The 24,784-nt window shown below is 39.2% G+C and overlaps 1 protein-coding gene across 4 annotated transcripts in view; it reads right to left on the bottom strand.

Moving 5' to 3' along the window:
- Positions 1 to 24,784, bottom strand: part of vti1a (vesicle transport through interaction with t-SNAREs 1A) — a 105,757-nt gene that overhangs the window by 15,346 nt on the left and 65,627 nt on the right. For 2 of the 4 annotated variants that reach the window (XM_083555994.1, XM_083555995.1), the window contains 2 exons: positions 23,159 to 23,229; positions 21,210 to 21,271 (listed from right to left, as the gene is read on the bottom strand). In XM_083555994.1, coding sequence (XP_083412120.1) covers positions 21,210 to 21,271; positions 23,159 to 23,229 — 133 coding nt within the window. Of the gene's footprint in view, positions 1 to 21,198; positions 21,272 to 23,158; positions 23,230 to 24,784 lie in introns of all 4 variants that reach the window. The other 2 variants (XM_083555996.1, XM_083555997.1) reach the window with 1 other exon arrangement.

A 24,784-nucleotide genomic window follows, 5' to 3' on the forward strand; every position in this document is an offset into this window, starting at 1 on the left:
ACCGAGTCCTTTAACAAGAACTAGAAAAATCATGAGTATAACAGCAACCTCAAAAGAAAAATGGCTTCACATCAAAACCTACCTGTAAAGGCAGTAGATTTATTCGTTGAACCTGAATATGTGTAAGTGTGAATGTACAATTCCTAAAAAAAAAAGTCAACATCTTCCAATATTTTTCTGACTGTTTAACCACTCACTCAGAGCTATAAAGCCTGCAGGCCCATTCTCTCTGTTCTGTTTACTAAAACAATGCTGTTTGGATGCATTACAGCTCCTGTGTAGTGATCAAACCTGCTTGAAGTCCCTGAGTCCCATTACTAATGCAAGTTAACAATACGCATTTAAACATCACTTACATGCAAAGCACCTTTTACACTGGGGACCAGGAGACAAAGAATATGAGAGAGAGAGAGAGAGAGAGAGAGAGAGAGAGAGAGAGAGAGAGAGAGAGAGAGAGAGAGAGAGAGAGAGAGAGAGAGAGAGAGAGTGTGAGTGTGAGTGTGTTGAGGTTTGTATATTGCTCCTGGTCTGTTCTTCAGTAGATACTAGTAGATACTAGCTGCTTCAACCTAAAAAAATCTGGCACAGGACTTACGACATAAAGATATCAGCATCATAACATGGAGCGACTTCCATATAATAAGCACCGCAGACATTTTCTAAACTCTTGGCACTAATCTTGTATGCGAGACACAAAGGACAAAGTTTGTGGACACCTGATTATAAGATTTGGATGTGCTTTTTGAACATCCAATTTCACATTTAGTTCCCATTTGTTGTTATATTAAACTCCATTGTTCTGGGAAGATGCCCCGCTACATTTTGGAGTGTGGTCGTGGAGATGTGTGTTAATTCAGCCACAAGGGCCTTAGTAAAGTCAGGTACTGATGTAGGGTGGGAAGGCCTGGGGTGCAGTCAAGTGTCCCTAATTCTTTAGTACATATAGTGTATGAAAATGCTAAATGACAATAAACAACACAATATCACAATTTATAACATAATACAATCACTAAGCAATCAATATATCTATTAAGGAAATGATGTGGCTGTTATATTCAAGAAGCCAAATCAAATGTATATGAGGAGACCGGATCAAGCAGCAGGGGAGGGTTAAATTACAGGATCCGACCATAGACTATAACTAGTTTATCTGGCAATTTAACTCAGAGCAGACTGACCTAGTGTTAAATGTTTTACTAAACTGTAGTTTACCAAAACTTTTAAAACTTTACAGGCAAGTGTAGACATAGAACTAAATTTGTATGTTAATAATTCATGCCAGAGTGGTAGCAGCATAATATTCATTATTCAATTTCTCTAGCTTATCTTATTATACCCACAAGAACATACAAATTCCAAACATGGCAAAAAAAAATAATAAAATTGATGACCTATTTGGTAGGAGAAGGAAGAGTCAAAAGAGAGGAAGAACACGCAAAAAAGAAAAAGAAGAAAAATGAAGAAGAAGGGCATGCTGAGTGGTTGGGAAAATGTCTAATCCCCTTGGTTAACCAACTGACCTGCAGTCAAAGGAGCCTTTGTAAGGGCATTGTGGCACCAGGCCAATCAGATCCACAGGCTGGTCTGTCTCCAGGCGGGAAATGGTGCCCCTGGTATGTGGTGAGTGGCAAAATGCTTAGACAGACAGGCAGACTATATGTTAACCCCGTCTAGCTTTTTCTTTCTACGCCTTTTTGCCCTGTTCAGTTCCACAATTTAGCAGTGAGATTGAAATAACTCAATACTACACCTCTGGCTGTGCTTCTTCATGCCTGGACACAACAAGTGCACAAACACAATTGTTAATAACCTAAGAAGCTACTAAGTCACAATCTTTCTGCATAGCGTGGGTTTCCCGATTGTATTTAACTGTGTGTGCCAGTACACAGTGTCAGTGTGTTTGCCTGGGGATAAGTCTGTGGTGACACGAAATGTAAAATAAAGCCCAGCATAGTGACAATCTTAAAAAACTGGATTAACCGGAAGAGAGGGGTGAAATCAGGTGTAATTACATCCTTAGGTTTTTTTTTTGTTGTTTTTTTTAACCCATATCACCCATTTCACTAATGTTTTCATAATCACGGTGTCGGATTATTCAGTGCAGTGCTGGCAGCTGCCTATTATTCACCTGTCACACGAACACACCTTGCGTTAGGGGTATTGTTGAATTTTCCAAAAAGCATATCAGTTTTAACTGTTTGCTTCTTGTCTTTATTGTCTATAGTTCCCGCTTGAACTTATAAACAGCATGTTTCTGTTTTAAAACAGACATTGTATCAGACTGCAAAGTCTCCTGGGATTGTTTTTTAGAAGTCTGCACTCAATACTTTAGCCCTCCTAGCTGTCATCTAGTACTTGTAGTTCAGCTGACAAAGTGATGGAACTAAAAGTTTTCTTAAATTCACCTTAATGCACGTTTAATATCAATTCACAAAATAAGTTAAATATGCAGGAAAAAAAAAAAATCTGGACATAATTAGCAATGCCTCCTAAATAATACAAAGTCTGACTTTATGCTTCAACTGAAAAAAAGTGTCTGGGCAGAATAATAAAGATGTTAATATGACAGGTAGCAAATTTCAAATCATTTGCTTGTATTTTTCATAGTGTGGTGGTGGAGTATGTTAATTCCAGGATTGGTGCTGATATTCATTTGCATATCCAGCACTCCCTGTTTAACTGTTCCCATGGTACATGCTTTGTGTGTGTATTTGTATATGTATTTGTGTGTGTGTCTGTGAGTGTGTGTGTGTGAGTGAGATTTAGTTTTCTGTTGGGTTTTTTTGTAATATTTGTAATGATGCTAGAACTTTGCCTTTTTATTTTATTTACTTATTTTTTTTACTTCTCTCATTCATTGTGCCCAAAATATTGTTGACATTGTTAACTATTATCCCTCTCTGTCGACACAACAAAAGCTGTGTGTAACAAGTTGTATACAAGCCTAGACAATGGGAGGTCATCTTTAAATCTTCCTTGCTGATGGCTAGCAGTCCATCACAAATGCTGGCTATGGGAATCAGTAAAAGTAATTCCCACCCAGTTCACATTTTTTGCTCCATTCTATTCTGTGTTGTCGTCCGAGTCTGTGATCAAGTTTGTAAAATACTGGTTTTCGACATCATTCCTGTGATAGTGAAGGACAAACTCTGGGTTCAGACCTGGAGCCAAATAAAAGCTCTAAGTGCTTTGGGATAGTGTGTCTACAAAAATCACATTCATCTTTGTCCACCTATTTGTTTGGGTTAAGTGCACTAACTCATCACTGCCTGCCCCACACACACACACACACACACACACACACACACACACACACACACACACACACACACACACACACACACACACACACACACACACACACACACACACACACACACACACACACACACACACACACACACACTTGAATTTACACCAAGTAAAACAAATGATGGAAGACAAGATTTTCTATCAAAAGAGAAACAAAAAAAAATTCACATGAAAACGTTTGCGTGCAGAATAATAAAAAAAAAGATCATAGGAGGAGCTGGGGCTGCATATCTTGGCCTAAATGTCTAACTGCTCATTTAGTTAAAGACTATAGTTAAGATGGCTGCTGAGGGAAGCATGGCACACTCAGTTCTGGCTCTGCTATTTCAGCTTCTGGCCACAGTGACCCGCTTAATGAGAGGGAATGTTATGTTTTGGGAAATCTAATTTGAGGCTCTTGTTTGTTATTCTGGCTTAAGAAAAGGCATGGAAGGTTTTTTTTTTTTTTTGCACCTTTTCCCTGTTCACAAGACAGAAGTATCTTTCTTGAGATTTCAGCAGCTGACAATCCACGATGTGCCTAATGCTCAGAAAGGGGCACTACAAACTGTAGACTTTCATTAAAACTGCTCCTTCTGAGCGCAACGGTAAATTAGGAGTATAATTAATTGCAGGGTTATTTTCAATGTCAGTGAAGCATATGTACGCATACACACATATATGCAATTTAAACACAAATATTAACAGGCATCCACTTCCTAATTGAGACATATTCCCTGTTGGGGGAATTGGTGGTCGCTAGGAATTAATTAATGCTGAGTTTTATTTCTTTCTTTCTTTTTTTTTTTCTTTTTTTTTTTTTAAGTAAATGACATTCATTAGCAGGGAGCAAAGACAAATACAATTATTTACATGGCAAAAATCTGGGAGCTTCTGCTGGTGCTCTTTTAATGTTACAGAATAATGTGCAGAAGGGATGAGTATAATCACTCGGCTCTTTTTGTTTTCACTACCACAATAATTAAAACAGAGGAACAGATGGAGCTGGGGCTGCATGAGGACACTCTGAAATGCTCTTTATCTTTTCCTGATCATGCTCTACCACCTATACTTTCATGCACGCATACAAACACCCGTACACACACAAGCAGCAAAGCAACATCTGAAAGAACAATTACACAAATAAAATGTGTCTGTGTGCCTGCACTACCACCGGGGTCAGTTAGAATGATAGCTCAGTAAGACAGTTTATTCTTTGAGTTATTTTCATATGCTGCTCTCTCTTCCTTTTCATACACTGAGATAACACTGATCTGTGTGGAAAACACCTACACTCTTTCTTATTACTCTTACACCTACACTCCAGTGGTCACTAAATCTCACCTACACAACTATACAACAACTCAGGTAAAATGATCTAAACAGGAATGACATTACAGAGAAGTACACAACAGATATAATACTGTCCATTACAGTAAGAGCCTGACACTCAAACACCCATTAATGAAATAAAATTCATGTTTAAGCTCATAAAAGCAGATCACTAAGCTACAGGCTTGACAGGTGTGTTCTGCCCTGTTCCTTCACCCTGACTGGCAACATTATACTTCATCTAGACACCCACGTCCCAACATCATGGACAGAGGTGAAGGTTCCTGAACACTACTGAGAAAGAAATTGTTAAAATTTCATATTGATAAATAATGCTCTTTAAGTGGAGAAAGGATGATGTATCTCTCCTGAATGGCACATGTGGATATATGTTTAGTGAGCTAGGTTAATCTCAGCTGCTATTGACAGCTTGTTTCCCGGCTACGATCAAACGTTCCTCTGACATGCTCTTCAGCCTCTCTTTCTTCCTGTGTGTCAGTTGGGAGTCAGCTCTGACAGTCTCAGAGGCCGTTTCAAAGACAGGGCCGACTCGTGTCAGGCCGGCATAAAGGGAGATAAAACAGGAGCCGGCGTGGAATCCATTTAGTTCCTTTCATTATGCTTTTATGTACAGCCCCAGCACTAGAGACAGAGGGTGCAATCTGCATGAGTAATACCACAGTTTGCTGGTGTATTTCTTTTCTATAGACTATAGTCTGAAAATGCAGGTACGTGTGCATACATTTTAGAGCTGTCACTAGTATACAATAGAGCCCATTAATATTTGGACAACTTTTGTAATTTTGCTTCTGTATACCACTGATTGATTGGTGGGGAGGCGTGTCCATCTGTTTATACATTTTTTTTCCACAAGTTTAATTAAATTCAGATTAATATTGTTAAATCAGAGTAATACTGATCAAAGAAAACGTGAAGTGTAAACAATAAAATGTTGAACAATACAAAGTGCAATCTGTACACTCCGTGTTCTGCAAACAAGCTTGTGCTCCAAAACTTCTGAAAGTGTAGTCCATTAAAAACCTTAAAACAGCTCACAACAGGAACAGATTAAAAAAAACACCCTGTAAACATCTCAGTTTAAACATTCACACCATTAGTTTCTCAGATCAGTGTCATTTGCTGAATGTCTGTTTACTTAACAATTCCATTAAGGGTTTTCTTTTATAATTAACAGTTATAATTGAATATTTATGACAGCCCTAATCTATTTACCTGACAAATGCATGTACAGGCAGCACAGAATGCACACAATTCTTATGGTGTATGACCAAAATATGAGGGGTGCACAAAAAAATGCTTGGCAATGACAATATCGTAGCAACACTAGCCTTAAGCATGCCTCGGTTTTAATTTATTACTCGCACTTCACTTCTGATGATAGACAGCATTCCACGATATCTATTGCGATAGCATTCAACAAATATTTTACTGCTGCTGATGAGGATGCTGATTCCTATTCATGTCAGAATCTGATGGGGAAAGGATACGAGCAGAGTGACCCTTTCCCCTCAACCCGAATCTTTCCCTGAAATCCAATAAAAATCAGGGGCACCCATTTTCCATCCCATCTCTCTGACTTGTTCTTGTTAAGATCGATCTGCTTATCTGCCAGATCAAAGGAGCTCGCTGCCGATGTACATTTAACCTTAGCCAGGTCCTCCCACTTCATATCTAAATATTAATGATAATAAAGTCTCACACCCATCCTATGTCAGCCAATTACACCATGTATTGATCTGCGCCTCTCCTGGCCAATTAAAATGTGGCCTTTATACTGCATTTAGGCACATCAAAGGGAAAGGCCATTGATTTGACCGTGGATGTTAGCGTTTACCATTATGAAAGGTGGGAAAAACATTTTATTCAGAGCATGTCGAGGAAATAGTTCAGTCTAGGTAAGAGCTGTGTTATAGCTCAATACTCGACCATTCACTCAGCTAGCTAAAAAGGCACCCACGAGCTTCTAAGCAGTTCCAAGTCTACGTCAAGTGTTTTGAGAATTCTCAGATTTGGACAATGCATTATATTTGAGAGTATTTTAACAAAAAAATATGTATAAATCAATAAAAATGTCAACAATGGCCATACCGTTCAACGACCATACAATCCCTTCTGATGTTATTTTTTCAGGTCAGAATAATTAGCTACAGGTAAAGAGTACAAGATCAGAAATTCCTTATCAGTTTAAACGCTAGCATAAAACACTTACAGTCTTGAACTGCTTCTCTGGCCAATCACCAAAAGCAGTCAACTGGAACAGCAGAATGTTCACGCTTTAACCTGCCCTGCGGCTTCGTGTAAACACTAATGACTCTGCAGGTCATCAAAAAAATCTCCACAGGTTTCGGTCATCAGCAGAATATGCCATTGATGCCGTTATACTCTACTGTACCACTAATGTGGTGTCACACAAGCCACTGTAGAGAAAAATGGTGACAATTTCATGGGTTTAAGCACTGGGCTGAAACGAATATCAGAAACATGAGAATGTCTGACAAATGGTCAACCACAATTATCAAAAACTAGTGCCAAGACCTCATGGCTTTGCAATAATATTAGATGACAAACATCACGTGCATTGGGTCATCCATACGAATGCTAGCAATAAGCTACACATACAATTAAAACCCAGTCTGAACAAAGAGGGGATTTGGGGGATAAATGACTCATTCTTCTGAATAAAAAAAAAACAAGACAGGCTAATAAATCAGAACCATGGGGAAACAAACAAAAACAATGGCTTGCGTCTTCTGGCATTATATGGTGGTCGGGGGGTCTCTCTCCATAGTTAAGACTTGCATTGGCCTGGCCTTCACTGTCCCCTTTGTGTTGGTCTGAGAGGAATGGTCAGCACAAAGAACTCGTTGAGACATTGAGAACACAACCAACCTCAGAGCTCCAACCCAGATCTGCCTCACATCCTAGCACTGCCAGATGAAGCCTATTCAGGTCTGAAGAAACACTGGCCCTGGCGGCAGAAGCTCCACAAGGAGCCATAACTAAACAAAACAAACAAAGCCCAAAGCAGGAAAATGAGTGAGTCAATAAAAAAGAAACAAAAGTATAGGAGACTCCACAACTGAAAAGAAACCTTAAAGCACAGAAAATGTGACACTTCAGCGATGGTGAGGAAGCCAGGGAATAGAAGGGCCACATTCCACTGTTTGTACAAATAAGGTTATTTAGTGGTTGAGAGTTGGAGTAATTCATGCATGTAAATCAATCTGAATGAAAGCCATGGTCGCTGTCACAGGGCAGCATGTAGCAAACTGCTGAGCAGGAAATGCAGCATCCTAATACAGCACAAAATAACTTATTCAATGTAAAATATACAACAACCACTTGTAAAGTCTAAACACAAAATCCAGGAACAGAGTCTATAACAGTTTTCCAGACCTGAGAAGAAATCCCACTTTGTTCATGAAAATACAATTTTTGTCATTGGGTTTGTAATTACAACGTTGAAGGGTCTCAGAGGCCATATGGTTTGTTAACACGTGTGTCAAGTTAATATGATAACTGGTATAAAAAATATGATTAAAATATTCATCCAAAAAAGTAATTTTTCTATAAACAAAACTTTTAATGCATCTTATTTTAGCAAAAAATGTTTCAGATTATGGATATTGGCATTATGCTGTTTGTTCTTGGGGTGCCTCACATTTACTCTGTGCCGTGTGCACTCTCAAAACCTATAATTAAAGATTTGTGAAAGGAAAGCAGTGTTTAGGATGGTTTATGCGAAGGCTGTTCTGAAATGCGTTACCACAGGGCAGTTTTTAGACATAGGCATCCATGCCTTATTAAATAAAGACCAGGCTAGTCCGAAAGTTTTAACAGAGAATCTCTCTCAGTGTCTGCTTATCCAGTGGGGAAACAGCTAGGCAATGGATTCACAGTGCCAGAGGATGGCTGCGTCTGGCTCCAGCGAGCTCGCACTCACATGCGTGCGATAGACAGATATGTACTCAGGTCAGATGAGGTGTAGGGATTTGAACTCAGTCAGCAAACAGGCTGGAGGGTGACACAGGTCTGCCAGGCCAACGTGCCAATGCTCTCACAACCTCTTCCTAACATCTTGACAATGTTAGCGTCGGCGCCATCGCTGCTGACTCTTCCAGGGGCCTGCCGAACAGACAGGAAGCACTGCTCAAACCAAACAAACAATGAAGTACACAAATGCACTGACCCGGTCAGCAAAGACTGCTGGATCTGAATGTGGGGAATTGGGCTGATGTTAATTTTCAACTCTGGCGTCTATGTGAACAAACAGAGCGTTCTACACTCCCGCTGCTTTATAAGAATTTACCCAAACATGCCAAAAGATCTGGTCACCTGGCATTAAGCATTCAACTTAGCTGTTTAAAGACACACACACACACACATATACACAACAGCACCGTCATCTGGGCATTATGTTCGAAATACAGACAGAATTAAGGTGAAATTAGTTGTTTAGTTAATACACTAAAACATGTACAGCTTTAAGTTTATTCCTACAACACTCGCTATTCATATATATGCTAGACGTATATTTATTAGAATATTTACTAACAGAGTTAATAGGAGATGTGTGAGTGAAGAGTGTGTGCTGGAAGCTGCATCCAGGTAATTACCCTAAGTCCAGAAAGTATGAGAGAATAGAATAGTCTCCATGACCAGAGCTTCTGGTATGAAAAAGAACATGGCACATAAACTCCAAAACAGCTTTTTTTTCACAGCCCATTGTAAATGATAACTCAGTTAAACTAAATCGGTTCAGCCAGAGAACAAAAGCTCTTTTACTCCTGTTTATACGCTCTCAAATTGCCAATGTTTGTAAGACAGATGAATCATCAAAATACCACTCTAGGAAAGGAGACACTGCTGTGACCAGCACAGCATCTGTATCTTGTTTTTCATATCCTCAAAAAAAACAAAAAAACATTTTTAACAGTAAAATAAAATCCTTTTATATTTAAATGATCTCCTCATATGAGTCAATCAAATAACAGGACACGCTACAAAACAAACTCAAAAGACTTTATTAAAGAAAATCTAGTGCCGATCAAGGGATGGATCACTAAATAAAGCAAGCAGGAGCAAGGTGCAGTGAAAAAAGGGTAGACTCTTCACTTTGGGAGCTGGCACTGCTCTGGGAGTGAGACAGGTCGTGACAGGGTGCTGTTGACCCTGGAGGTGCTAACAAATGCAATCGTCGCCAGCAACCATGTGTTCCAGGGTGCAGGCAGTTCAGGGAGGAGAGGAGGGGAGTGGAAAAGACTGAAGACTGGGCTCCAGCTGGCATCGAGCCTGCTGTAGCGCCTGGACCAGTCGCCTCGCCAACCCAGACAGGCGGCCAAGGGCCAGCAGGCAGTGCCAGCTGGGCAGAAACCCTGCTGTTGAGTGCTGCACTCCAAACAAACAAAAGCCAAAACAGGCCACAGACCTGTCATTAGGCTGCGCCAATGCCCTGGGCCTCTAATTACCACTGATTCAGGATCAGCACATACCACAGCACATTCCACACAGAGGCATGCTCTGGGTCGCATAGTGCTCAGGTTCAAACTACTGAGCAAATTGTCATGTCTGCACTGCAGTCTTTACCTAAATCACTGTAAGCATCACCCGAAATGCTCTATTATACAAATTAAGACCTTCTGCAAGAAGTTGTTGGGGAAAGTGTGAAAAAGTGTCCCAAGTGAAAAGAAACAAAACCAAGTGTGTGACTAAGTGAGTGTGTAATTTCTTGAATGAATGTTTAAATAGATAAGGTCTCCCTAATTTAATAGTCTTTTCTTAAATGGCAACATTTTTCTGCTGGGTCAGGCTCAAGCAATTTACAGCTGAAGGAAAAAATCCAGAAAGACACACAAACTCGACAAAAAGACATCCATAAGAACCATTCTCCAGCTTGGACACAGTTTACCTCGCTCTGTGTCTCTCATAAATATAAACATGCAGCCTCTTTCTTTTTTTTTATATAGAAATGTGTACTTTATTCATATCAATATACCATAAACCATCACAATTAGGAACAATATGCTTTTTACCTTTCTTGTTCCACATTTAAAATACATGTTTTTTTGTATTTGTCATAAACCTCAGTGCAACTGGCAAGACAGCTGGCATGACAGCTATAGCTTAGGCTCACTCAGATAAAGCACATCGTTATAGTGTGTCCACTGGGGAGTTTGAGGACATGCTCTATAATTAGTTTCAGCCAATATTCACACTTAGACAGACAGCATAACCTTGCTTTGGTTTCTGGCAAAGACAAAAGATAACTTGTGAATGTTATCCACAGTCAGTGAAAAACCGAGAACAAAAGTACAACAGCAGCCTTAACGAGCATGTGAGGTGGGCTATAAAGCCTTCATTTGCCTCAGGGCCTTCAGCATGTGGTTGCACACAAAAAAGCCCGTCACCTGACATTGAGTATACTATCGAGTCGGTTGTTAATTTAAAGACAAACAATAAAAGGGGCATAAGTAGCAGAAAGAAAGAATGTGAGAGGAAAAAAAAGTCAACATTTCTGTTTTCTCACTCTGACTCATCAGTTCCATTTGGAGACTCAGTTAGAGAGCTGTGAGCCCATTACCAAGTCCTACCTCATATCCTCTTGTACTTATTCAACCAAGGAAACTCTAATAATGCTGAAACTAAGTGGGCAAGCTCCGAGGAAACTTAAAGCAGACTTGACATGATCCAATACTCACTATGAAGGGTAAAGTTCCAGTCTCTGTAAAGGAGAGAGGAAAACTTCCACCAAGATCAACCAGGACAAGAGGCCGTCTTAAATTTCTGTTAATTTAAAATGCTCCCCGTTCTGTATTAATGTAGAATCAGGAAACAAGCTTGCATGGTTTTTAAAAAGAATGGCATTTTTGTTTACCAAACATACAGCTCCAACTAACCTCTAACAAATTCATCTGGTAGAACTCACATCGCAGGGTCAGCTGTACTGTACCTGTAAAATGTGGTCAGGGTGAAGGTGTCGATCTGACTGCACATTTATCACCTGCAGAAGCAGGGTCGAATGGCCTGTGTCAGGTCAGAGAGCGCTGCACTGTTCAGAGTGATTTATGCTCAACAAACACTTGACTCTTTATAAACTGACAATGACACTAACCTCAGGTGTTGGTGTTTTTGTGCACACTCAAAGAGCCATGAACTAGAAGGCTAATGTTCTTCTGTAACATAATCTGAACTCTTAAATTAAAATGTAAGATATTTCTAATGAAAAGATAAAGATAGCTGTGCTAATGACACAGTATATTCACTATTAAGTGAGAGGAGAAAAAAAAACTTTTTATTTTTACATTTCTTTTTGCATTGACTAATGGCAAGACTGTTCTCTGAAATACTAAAACTTCACAATGTTAACAATGTTGCATGTGTGTGAGCTGTTGTTCCAGTAAACACAGGCTATGGTATGTAAATACCATTTTTACAGTTTGCTTTAGGCTGTTTTTGCTTTTTTGTTTAAAAACCAGCAAACCTTGGGATTGACATTAGTTCGGTAGAATACGTTCTACCACTTAACAGATTTCTTACAGAAGTTTTACAAGTTTGACTTCAATACTTAAAACCAGTGACAGATGTAACAAAAGGTAATTAGTCAGGAAGAGTGCACTGTACATCCATTTCTTCTTAGGTTAATTGTGAACATCTACAGACCTTAAGTGAGAAAGAATGCCTGGAGTAAAAAGGCACTTTAAATCACTGGCTCTGGTCAAAATTCTTAAAGTTATCTACTTCATACAAAAAGTTATAAAACAGGGTCATTCTATAGCAAACTATTACACCAAACTTCCACCCAAAATGAGCTGTGTTGCTCCTCTTGATTCTACCCACTTTACTAAAGACAAGAGCAAACTTGCATGCCTTCTTAACTTGTGGAAATGTAAAAAATGTAGAAAGATAGGACATGGAAAGGCAGAGATATCACTTAATAATCACTTCCTGATTAAGACTGCAGGTTTGTACAAAAATCTATTTATAAATTCAAGAAATGTGATAAGTGCATTTTTAGGTGTTATTACATAAATGCGCAAAATGATGAATAAATGATTTATTTATTTATTAAACCTCAGAAAGACCACAGGCCAGAATAAGAGACTTACCAAAGTGGAAAGGTAAAAGGCAGGCTTTGGGAGTAATAATAGGAAAAATAGCTTCTCTCTCCAGATGCAGGACTGTGACAAAGACATTGTGTACAGGGTCACATGAACCAGGCCAATCAAGCACACAATGAATAGTGCAGTGAAATTACTGACAGTCAGGGAAGAACAGTATGATCGGTTCTAATTGCTGCAGAATTCCTAGAAGTCTCCATTATCTATTTAAATTGTCTGTTAATGGGCTCGATAGAGAAGAGAAGAAAGATAGGGAAAAAAAAGGAAGCGAGAGAAAACCCAAGCAAGAGAAAAGACGCTCCATGCCATCACCTCATTATTTCCATTCTTGACAGATGCCCAAGCTCACTCTTTCTCTGAATGGGTTATCACACACTACACAAAGACCCAGAGCTTTAAACATACTATTACATTTTGTGGGGATTTAAAAAAAAAAAACGGCAAGAGAAAACAAATTCACCTGTAAACTGAACAAACAAACTTGAGCAAAAAAGAGATGTCATTTCTGCATACTTGGCCTGTATCTTGTTTTCACAGGGCTTGGAGGAATTATTTGTGTCCAGTCATTCTAACAAAAGCATCATTACTGTCTATGCCAGTTCCCCCCCCCCTAGTTTTAGTAGACCAGACAGAATGTAATCACCGCTGTATTTTTCTATCAGGAGGTTTTCCCCCCTGTCACCCTGTGTTTTTATAGTACACTCATATCCAATAATTGATTTGCCTTGTGCTATTCCACAGTCATTGCTTTGCTCATTGCTTTAACAGCAGCAGACGCTACAGAAGCCCATAGCCATGCTAGTCCTGAGGAGATCCTCCCATGTTGTCAATCAAAAGTTGAGCTCTGTTTCTCTTTCTCACTGCTCCTGCTGAGGAATCATACAGGAGTCCTGTATGGCGACAGCTGCCCGACTCCAGATCAAACATCACGCTGCCCTTGGTGTGACACAGCAGCCACTTCAAGAGCTACACAGCCAGTGATGTGAACGCTCTGAGAAACACCTTCTCCAGGACAGAAGAGACAAGGACGACTACACCATCACCTCAATGTCACATGCACACTGACCCTGCTGAATTAAAAACTCAAGAAAAAGTGATAGTGAAAGGATGAGACGAAGACCATACAGGATCTTATAAACACAGTTGGCTACAAAATCAACATGCTCGATTCCCCACAGTTTGAATTATATCATTTAATCTAATTTCTTCACTGAAATACAGGCAGTGGTTTAAATATTAGTCAGTGGAATAGTGTTGAGGAGAATGACGTCAGTACAGAGTTAGTCCGTTTCTTCAAACTAATGCATTCCTAATCTAAAAGCAGAGTACTTCTCCCCTGTCAGAACCGGCTTCCTCTGAAGCGTAGGCTTGTTTGTGCTGCTGCTGTGTGTGAGCGTTCTCCAAAGCTAGCGCTCAGCACACACTAATAGGAGAAGGAAAGATACACAGAGTTTAGGTGTCACCATTATCTGTATGGCTCTCAGCAGCAGGTAATGAGGCTGAGGCGTGCATGCTACAGGGGCTCATCCAGAGGTCTGTCAACAACCCATCAGCCAGGCATACACACACCCTAAGAAATGCATAAAGGTGGATAGTTCTCACATTCTGAGTATAGATGACATGTATATCCATACACTATGGAAGAAGCTTAAACAATACTTATTATCTAACATAGGCAAGATACACTCCTGTTTATCTGCGGTTCTGTATAAAATATACATTTTGTAAATCTCAATGTGCAGTATTCTGTCTATGATATATGGTAAATGTAGACAAACTGCTGCTTAAGCACTAAAAAGCCTAAAGGCATAAATGAGAAAAGCTGAAATATTAAAAGTAAATGTATTCCAAATACAATAATCACAAACAAATGGAAAAACCTTCTCCTAAAATAACACAAATTTTGGTTATTGGTCACAGTCTAAGAACAGTTTTACCCAACTGAACTTATTAAGCAAAAGCTGCTCTGTCCCTAACCTACAAGGTTGACTCAGACATAATTCCCATAACAAAGTCTCTATATGATGTTACACTGCCACGACAGCCAGTGACGCTTACCAGTATTATATTGCATTACCACACCTGTCAACCTTTAAATATTTTTTTTTTTTTACAGGAACTCCACAATTTCTCATTAGCTTATAAATGATGCTAAACTAGTCTGATTGTAAAACTTTTAACTGTGAAGCCATTAAGTCTTCAGTTGAAAAATGCTTGGAATGTACCAAGTCTTAAATGACAGAAAACCACGTCATGTAGAGAACCCTGAAAGCTGTGATGAAGCACTTTACAAAAGTTTTTGCTATACATTTCTTACAACTTGTGTGTTTGTTGGAACAGGACCAATAGGGTCTGAAAAAGGTCAATGGCGAAGTGGTTGCAGCTTGTTTGGAGGCAGCCGACTGGTGGCATATGTCAGCTCCAGACAGTATGAGTGAAATGATGTGAGACTTCAGATGCTCTACATTTCTGCTGTCTAAAATAAACCTGACAGGCCGCATTCCAAAAGAGTCCTAAACACCCCACAGTCTAAAAAGCCCAGCTAGTCTCAGAGCACACACGAAACTAGAGATGCACCTGCTCATACATTTAGAGACACACACACACACACACACACACACACACACACACACACACACACACACACACACACACACACACACACACACACACACACACACACACACACACACACCAGCAAGGCCACAAATTGTCTGCAAGATAGATATTTGATTATAGATCGTTGTTCTGCTGCTTTTGGTACTTTTGGTGCTTTTGGATGTTCACTACAAGACAAAACAGAAACAGAAGGCTTTTTCCTTCTTATCAGTGATTTGATTCACCTGCCTGAATTTCTTAAAAATAACGTGCAGGTTTTATAATGAATAACATTTTGACACACAGCAGTACTTTGACTCAGTTTCATGGTACATTTTGACAGCATGTCTGACAAAATTTTTTTTTTCTGTAGTTTCAGAAACTTTATAACTAAATTACATTTTTTAAAGTTCCCTTATTTAAAAAAAATAATGTAAATAAAACATTTTGAAAGACAGACAGAAAGTTTGTCAGAAAGTTGCAAGTTACATGACATATGGAGCATCTGAGGAATTGTAAAAGTTCAGAAGAATATTTTTAATTTGCATGATTGCAGAAACCAAATCTGTTCTTGGGCTGGTTTGACTCCTTAAACAGGTAAAACACAAGAACTCCCTGGCATCATCTTATAGTTCAATGCCATAAAAAAAAAAAAAAGTTTAATTAGTGGACACTTCGTTCTATTGCTCTTGTAGAGCTAGATGTATTGACTGTATTCTAGTTTCCTTTCAGATAAAAGCTAATGATTAATAAACACATGTACATTCAAATTTGAGGATTAAGGGTCTTGGCTCAGAGGCCCAGCAGTGGCAGCTTTATGGTGCTATGATTTGAACTTACATCCTTTTAATCTGACATCAAATGTCTTAACCACTGAGCTACTATTAAAAATGTACTCTGTGTAAAGAAATCACAAGATACAAACATTTATTTATTTATTTTTAACCAAAAAAAAAAAAACAGTTCAATTGTGCCACATGTTTTTTTCCTAAAATACATATTGCAAATTTCAGGTTTTGCATAGAACATTTCTACTGTTGAGAACAACATTGACATTTATGGAGCTTAAAGATATGATGTTCTTATAGCTAGAACAGATCAAATACAATGTTGGAATGAATTGTGTAAATGGAGTAAGAGAAGCCTTGCCCCTGCCCCTCAGCCAGACTTCTCCTTCCCCCTCTACTCTGGTAAGATTTTTTTCCCCCCAACACTTCTCTGAAAGAGGAGTGAAACCAAATAAATAAAATAATAAAAAGAATAAGAGTAAAGGAAAAGCATGTGCTGAACTATAATTTGTTATATCTTTCAGCTCCAATTAGAAATAATATCAAATCTTTTTGTTCGACTTTCACAACAAGACTTCAAGGGGGCCCCCATGACTCCCTCCATTTGCATCCCTACACAGCCCACTGCTGCTCCCGAATCCCATTAATTATATGACCTACATAGCTGATAGTTAATATTCCAGGCTGGGAGAGAGACTGCAAGCCAACAGTGTGGAAGTCTAAATTTGGAGATCTTCAGGACATCACAGCTCCCCCACAGAAGACGCTTTTTCTGGGGTGCTCTCTTTGATCTTCCTTCTCTTGACATTGTTTGCAAATGTCTGTTTAATGGGACTGGCAAACACAGGAACAGAGTCGCACACAAGTTTTCAAACAGGCCCTTTCTCCTCCCACCTCCCGGTTCTGTCATCAAGCCTTAACTACAATTATTCTCACCGCACTAAGACATAAGATGAGGGAGAGGAATCAGACTAGAGCAAGGTGACAGTCAGAACCCTAGCACAAATACCACATTGAATTTTACAGCTGCATCATCCAGGAACTGAAAGCAAAGGAAACTTGTGAAATTTATTTTATCATTTAGATTTGAGAGACAGCTGATAAATCTCTATGCTTATGATCCTCATATTCAAATGTGAGATGGCCCAAGTAGGACTGCATTAATCCCGAACAAAATGTTTATGACTTGCTCAACACAATACTAATAACAATTAGTAGATTTAATATCTAAGAAAATAAAGAAAAATCTTTCCACCTAACTGTGAATCAAAACAGAATGTCTTACTCAAGGTAAAGTAATATTCCTTAAACAATAATAAGTGAAAGAACTACTTTTAAACTACTAAATAAACTACTACTTTTAAAACCAGTGGAAAAATATCTGTAGTAAAATGTAAATGTGAATTTGTGTAACAAACAGTGATAGTTATATTGACAAGATTAAAATAATTCAGTGTACAATATGAATACCATTATAACTCATATGAACATTTTGCTGTTGGATTTGAATACATTCTAATACAACGTGCCTATCTTGTATACTCCCACAGAAAGCACCCATTAGCACTGGTACAAAGCAAATAAAATCCTAAGGGAGCAATTGTAGTCATTGTAGCCATTGCTACATATACAATGCTCTCTGCGAGCAGTTCCCAATGGCGCTCTAAAACTCATGTGCACTTGAACACCACTGGGAGTAAAACACATTTAAGGAAGGAACACATTCCAACATAAAGTAAAAGCATTTGTAATAAACCGTAAAAGTGTAATTTTGGTATTTAAGTTTCCAACTATAAAGACGTTGGTTAGACCCTACTACACATACTGATGCTGATCTCTTAATCAGTGTCCAGTTGAGCTATGTGCTACTCTGAAGACTGGCCTGGATGCTGTAAGCTAGAGCATGAATATGGAGCTCTTTTGCGGTGCGGGGCTTGCTTATGTTTTCTGTCTGATATCTCTGGCCCATTCCCATTTCAAAGGAAGGTCCACCCAGGGGTTTGACTTTTTGATCTGGGCTGGCGACAGACTCGACCACCTGCATGCTCTATCAGGCTCTGGCTTGGCATGATCCCCTGCTGACCGCTCAGAATGGAGGAGCTGGGTTTTGAGAACATTCTGGCCTCTCTCTCGGTCTCTCTGTCTCTCTTCACTTTCTCCAAGAGGCCTTTGCTCTCATTTTGTGCATTTTTGAAAATTTTGTGCATGAAACAGAATCTGTGTGTGTGAAGGCTGGGATGAGTCTCTTTTTGACATTCAACACTGCTGCCATCTTCTCAACATCTCAACATCTGCTATCTTACGATATTCTCTGGATGAAACCATGTGAGGACAAACTTACAGAATAGCAACAATGTTACAAGGACAGCCACAGTGTCTTCTTCTCAAAGTGTATGCCGGTATCATTCTTCCCCTATATGACACATTCCTATATTGTCCAGCATCAAATTCGCTGGCTTTACTTTTTCAGTCATTTTGGTAGATACTAACCAGTTATTACAAAAAACAGCTCACAACACTTGCTCTTTTAGAGATGCTCGGCCATCTAGTCATCACAGTTTAGGCGCTTATCAAGGGGCTTGCTTATTTTTTCTGCTTCCAAAACATCAACTTGGCAGTTAAAATATCTCACCCTTCGACAGGTGCCATTGTAACCGGGATAATCAATGTTATTTACTCTACATGTGGTTTTAATGTTATAGCTGATCACCGTAACTCATTCCAAGACACTGCAAGATACGTAGTCGAAGATTAAATGTAATCAGGTTCCACAGAATACCTCTGCTCATCACAGTCCTCTCTGATTTCTTTGAAGCACTGATTGAATTGAGCAACTGGGCATTAAACCATCAACCATCAAGGCAAATGTTTTAATTGATATGATTACTCTTTAATGATATTATGATTTCTATAAGCAGGCATTAGCATTAAAAGTTAATGAGATGACTGTGACCATGACAATATAATTAAAACCCTCAGGAGTTGCGATGCTCAAATGAATAATTTACAGGCAGAGTGGAAGGAGGGAGGGTTACACAGCCTGACACAGCCATGACAGAGAAGAGGAGAAAGAAGAAGAGCAAGACAGAAGCTCTGCTTTCCCCTGCTGGCATTAATGCCTTTGATTACAGGCCACACTATTAGTGCAAAGTATTTGGGTTGTGTCCCTATTAAACCCTGATCCTTTTGGGATACATGCTTCCTGTTTGATGCAGTGTAAGTGTTCTAAACAGAGAATCTACAAGAAGTCTGGCAGCCTCTGAGAAGGAGTAGGACAGCACGTTACATCCCCTTAACTATCTTTAACCTTGTAGTGGAACGGAAATGCGTGCAGGCCCACGATTCACTGATGGCTTTTTTTCTTATGGGCAAGTATGCTATTAAAAGAGGAACGTAAGTGTATAGAGACATGTACACATGCTTCTTCAGAGTGGTAAACATGAGGATGTGCGTGGCCCTCTCTGGCTCCATCTTGTAACAATATTTACAATTTTTTTTTCCACAGAACGGAAATGTTGTCCTCGTCGCACAGCAGTGCCTCTCAAACTACCTCATGACAAACAAATCGTGGAGTGTGTGAGTGTGTGGAATCTTTAGAACATCAGAGTTTGTACGAACAGTGGAGTGGAGTTCACTCCTCTCCCTGCTTATACATTAAATTCCTCCTACACATAGCAATACATGGTATAAATTATAGCGGGTTTGAAATTGGATGCTATGCTCTTCATTCAAATTACAGCAATGGGGACAAACAACCCTGTATTAATCGAATGTACAGACATTTTGGAAGTCAGTAGTGAAAAAGAAAAATAAGTGTATGAGTACGCATATGTTTTCTCATTCCTCCCGACTATAAATGACATTGAATAGTGGTGCAGGTTTAAAGAATGAGTGTTTAATTTGCTTACTTTTAGAAAGCTAGGAGAGGGGAAAAAGGCACACAGGGCCATCATGCAGAAAGGCAGCAGGAACAAGCATGGCAGCGCGTGGCAAAAAGCTCATAAATCCTGATTTGAGCCGGCAGCCACGCTACGCCACTACATTTCTTAAATGTTATGTCTGATTAAGTCTTCCCATTAGGTGACAGCTGAACTTTAACATTAATATGATAATATTGAAATAAGTGGTGTTATTTACTTAGCGCCGGGGCGGGATGGAGAGAGGGGGCGAGGGAGGGGACGGCAGAGGGAGGCAGGGGATGATGAATGATTTCTGGACAGCTCTTGTGACACCAGGCAGCCGCAGCCTCTCTAATGAGACTTGACAAAATGGAGACATATGCAGAAATATTGGTTACAGTCTACGTCCCCGACAACCTCCCTCTCTCTCCTTCTCTCTCTCTCTCTTTCTCTCGCTCTGTGTGCTGGCCCTGATTGTCTACAACCACTGAAGCATCTATTTCAATTGGCACTTCCTTCCTGGCCCCAGGATTTCAAATTTAGCTGGTGTCATTTACATATTACTCTTAATCAAAAAAGAAAAAAGAAACAAAACCTTGCCGTCACGGTTCAGGGACAAGCGCAAAGGCACTTTATAAAGTGGAGATGTGACAGATGAGTAAATTCTGCGAGAGTGTGCTTGCCTCTGTGCGTGTGTGTTGTGTGTGTGTGTGTGTGTGTGTGTGTGTGTGTGTGTGTGTGTGTGTGTGTGTGTGTGTGTAAGACTGTGGTTGAAAAAAGAGAGCTAGTAAAAGAGATATGAGAGATGTTGCATATACTGTGTTTATGAACACACAGGTGATAGAAAATTTGCATATCGTCTTGATTACTCAAGAAGTATCAGACAGGGACACTATCTTTGCACTATGGAAATGTGAAGCAGACACTAGGGAGCCAGTGTGCCAAGCAAATAGGTAAATATTTTAAGATTATTTTCATAAAGGAAAAAGTGTGAGCTTTCAGTGAGGTTCTCGAACCCTAAACTGTTTCCTTTTATTAGCACAGGCTCACAATAATGGGTACAAGTGAATGTGTATGTTCTCATACACTTGATATAACAAGGCAACCAGCCTACACACATTCAAATAGGGGCAGCGGAAACAGGGTCCCTACCTTCATCTTACCTTCTCAGCATGCCCGACAGGATACGGGAGCTCTTGCCCAAGTTTGCGTCTGTCTCTCTCAACTGTAACAAAAAATAAAAAAAAATTCATAAATGTACCAATAAAGTAGTATTGTTAAAGGCACAAAAAGAAGAAGGAAAAAACTAAAACTATGTTCAAAAATTATACACATTTTTAGATTTTCTAATCTGATCCAGTTTTCACATCAGATCCCGGTTTTTGGCTGTGAAGAGTAGAATCTGCTGTTAAAGCCCACTTTACCACAAGGGTATAGAAGGATTATAATTGTTAATACATACTTCTGGGCGGCTTTAACCAATCTAGACATAAGTTCATATAATAATAATGCATTTAATTGGTACCAAATCTCTTTGGCTTTGGTTATTTTTCTACAATGCAAAAGCCAATTCTTTTTTTTTATTTTTTTTTATCCCAACATTTCATTTGCTCCTGATCTCCCTTGCTGTTCTATTTTCCCAGTACTTTCAATGACTCTCGGTGAGCATCAGAAGTGCGACTGCTATTTCTCTGGAGGAATGTGTGTGAGTTTGAATATATATGCGTGTGTATTTAGGAATGCTGATGCTGCTGTAGAAGAGAATTCAAATATACGATGAAGGAGGCCCTACCAGCACAACGCCTGCTCTCTCCTAACACACAGCAGGATGCCTCTTGGCTTTACTCTACTGCTCTAGCTCTTTAGTAACCACTGTCTGTATGTGTTTGTGTTAGTGTGTGTGTGTGTGTGTGTGTGTGTGTGTGTCTGGTTAGGTTTGGGATATGGCATAAACAATAGCCTGAGATAATTTTCTGAATGAGTAATTTTCTGAATGATTAAATATCATAATCTGAACCTAAAAAAAGACACTAAAGTCTAAATTCATGCAAGACTAGTATATCCTATAAGGCTGTGTATATGTATTGTGTTTGTAGGGATCCACTAAATTTGCTACAACCGCTTTTATGTGCACTCTTATGCAAAGAGGGGCCCTTTACTCCTAATGTTTTCACATTGTGTTTTCTTTTTATCCCCCGATTTTTTTTTTCTTCCCAACAAAATGCCTTTAAAGTGTAAGAGGCCAATAGAGGCTCCAGGGATGGAAGGCTATTCTCTTCAGACAGAAGACCTTTGAAAGGAAATGTTTTATTTCCTTTGAAACAGGCTAGCAGCCCAACTGCCATGTTGTGGTCTTTAAGCATCCTTCATAAGGGGCCATCAGAAAGGCCCCTGACTGAGCACACTCCACCTGGGGGTTTGGACACAACACTCCCATATGGAAAGAACAAGAGAGCAAAAACTTTTGAAAGAGGGAAAAATGACAAATACAGAAAATAAAGACAGAGAGAGAGAAAATGTAGAAAATACAGGTTTAAAGAAGAATTTGAGGCTGTAATATTGGCTGAAATGATGGACAGCAGAATACTTTTCTGATGTTCTTGGAATTTACCATGCTGGTCATACTACATAAGCTGGTACTATGAGGACTTCATAGGGACAGTTAGTAATTTACAACCCTTAGCTTAAATATCAGTCTGTAAGCATGACCTGAAGCACTATTTTTAGATAAGTGCTAGACTTTGTGTCTGTATCAATCTACTGAAGACAGGAGGCTTTGGAAATTGCAAGAACACACCCTTGTTATGTTAGATATGTGAACTTGCTTTGCTACAAAACTATGACCATTTAGACAGTCTTACATCAGGCATTTCATTACTCCATGAGACATGCTAACTACAAAGAAGTCTTATTTGCTTGATGCACCTTATCAAATGACCCATTATCTATGCTGTACATACAATCAATCCCTATAATGCCAAGACTTTTACTGTTTAGTGAGAGAGAGAGGAAGGAAAGCATAAACTACCCCATTACCCATAACAGACAGCAATCGTGTCCTCTACGGTGGTGTTTTACATGTGCTTTATACTTATATATTTTTCATACTCACCCTGTCTCTGGATCTTTGGATCTTCTCACGGTCAGTGTGCAGATTGGAGAGAATCTCCTGGCCGATTTGCTCTGCAAAAGGCAAAAACACCAAGAGCATTAGAAGCCTCCAAAATGTTCCTCATAATCACCATACATAACCATACCAGCATACACACCATAAAAAAAACTAACTTCAATAAGTATACAGATCCTGTTTTGTAAATGCCATAATAACAATAAATGATGCAATGTATATAAATGCATTATAGCGCCAATGGTTTGTGGACACCTAACTATGTTAAGCATATGTGCAGGGTGAACATGCCATTCCAGATTTAGACCCTGTCTTGCAGTCATAATAACCTCCACTCTTTTGGGAAGACTTTTCTTTACAATTAGAAGGGTGGCTGTGTAAAATTGTGCTCATTCAGCAATAAGGGCATTAATGAGATCAGGCAATGATGTGGGGAAAGAAATCCTGAAGTGTAGGTGTACCACCACAGTGTAGGCTGCAAAGTGTACATTTCATAGCATGGCAAGAGCACAGAAACACATTAAAAAAGAGGTTTGCTTTGTTGTGGGCACATAATATAGTTTTTTTTAAATAACTGGCCACTCACATACTTGCCACACCACATGTGTGTTTGTGTGTGTGTGTGTGTCTGTGTATATATAAATATTGTAGAAACCTCTGCTTGGCCAGTTGAGCCATACCACCACAAGTTTTAACAATCACAAGTCAGCCAAATGTATGCATTTAGCATGCAAAGCTCCACACAAGAAGTTCTTGTTTCATAAAATGACCTACACTAAAGCATGAACTACTACATGTGATGTAAAACCAAACCTGGGTTACACCGAGGAAATATACCTAAACATGATTTCCTCAAAGGTCCTGAAAACTTGCAATGGTAATATTTGCAAAATTGGGATGAGTTCAGTTTAAATAAGATTTCTCAGAGAGACATTCAATGCCTACTTGAATGCCTTACTGCAAGCAATATTTAAGATTCAGACTTGCACCATAAGTTTGCAACAGTTTGCTAACACTTCCATAATAAACCCATCCAAAGTAAAGTTAGTTTTTTCCCTGTGATACTCAGATTAAATGGAGGCAGATGTTGCATTTTTACTTATTAACATCTGCTTCATGTAGTAAAGCTGTGAGGCAAAAGTTCTAGTTGTGATTTGCTTCAAGGTCAGTGGAGGGAGCCTAATTAATGCACAGAACCAAGATGCTTGGGAAACACAAAATACATTTACAGTCAACGCTTCGAATTTTCTTCACTAACATTGGGCATATCAAGTTCTACCATAAGCCAAACATGCATCAGGAGGCTGAGCCGAACCAGGACATGCAACATTGAGGAAGCATTCTCCTTCTAAATGCTGCTCATCTGTCATCCATATAAACCCATTTACTCACATTTATTAAACATGCAGAGTAAGACATCTGACAAGCTCATCAATGGTCACTGTCATATGCACATCTCATGGGTCACGGAAAACAAACAAAAACTCTACTTCCATTCTTCTCATAAAAAAAAAAAAAAAAAAAAAAAACTGAGTAGACATTAGCGGTTTGGAGAGGAAGAGGGAGAAAAAAAAGAAGTGAGGAATCTTTGCAAGGATCAAAGTGAGCCTT

The sequence above is a fragment of the Silurus aristotelis genome, assembly GCF_946808225.1.
Source record: "Silurus aristotelis genome assembly, chromosome: 12".
NCBI classification, from domain to species: Eukaryota; Metazoa; Chordata; class Actinopteri; order Siluriformes; family Siluridae; genus Silurus; species Silurus aristotelis.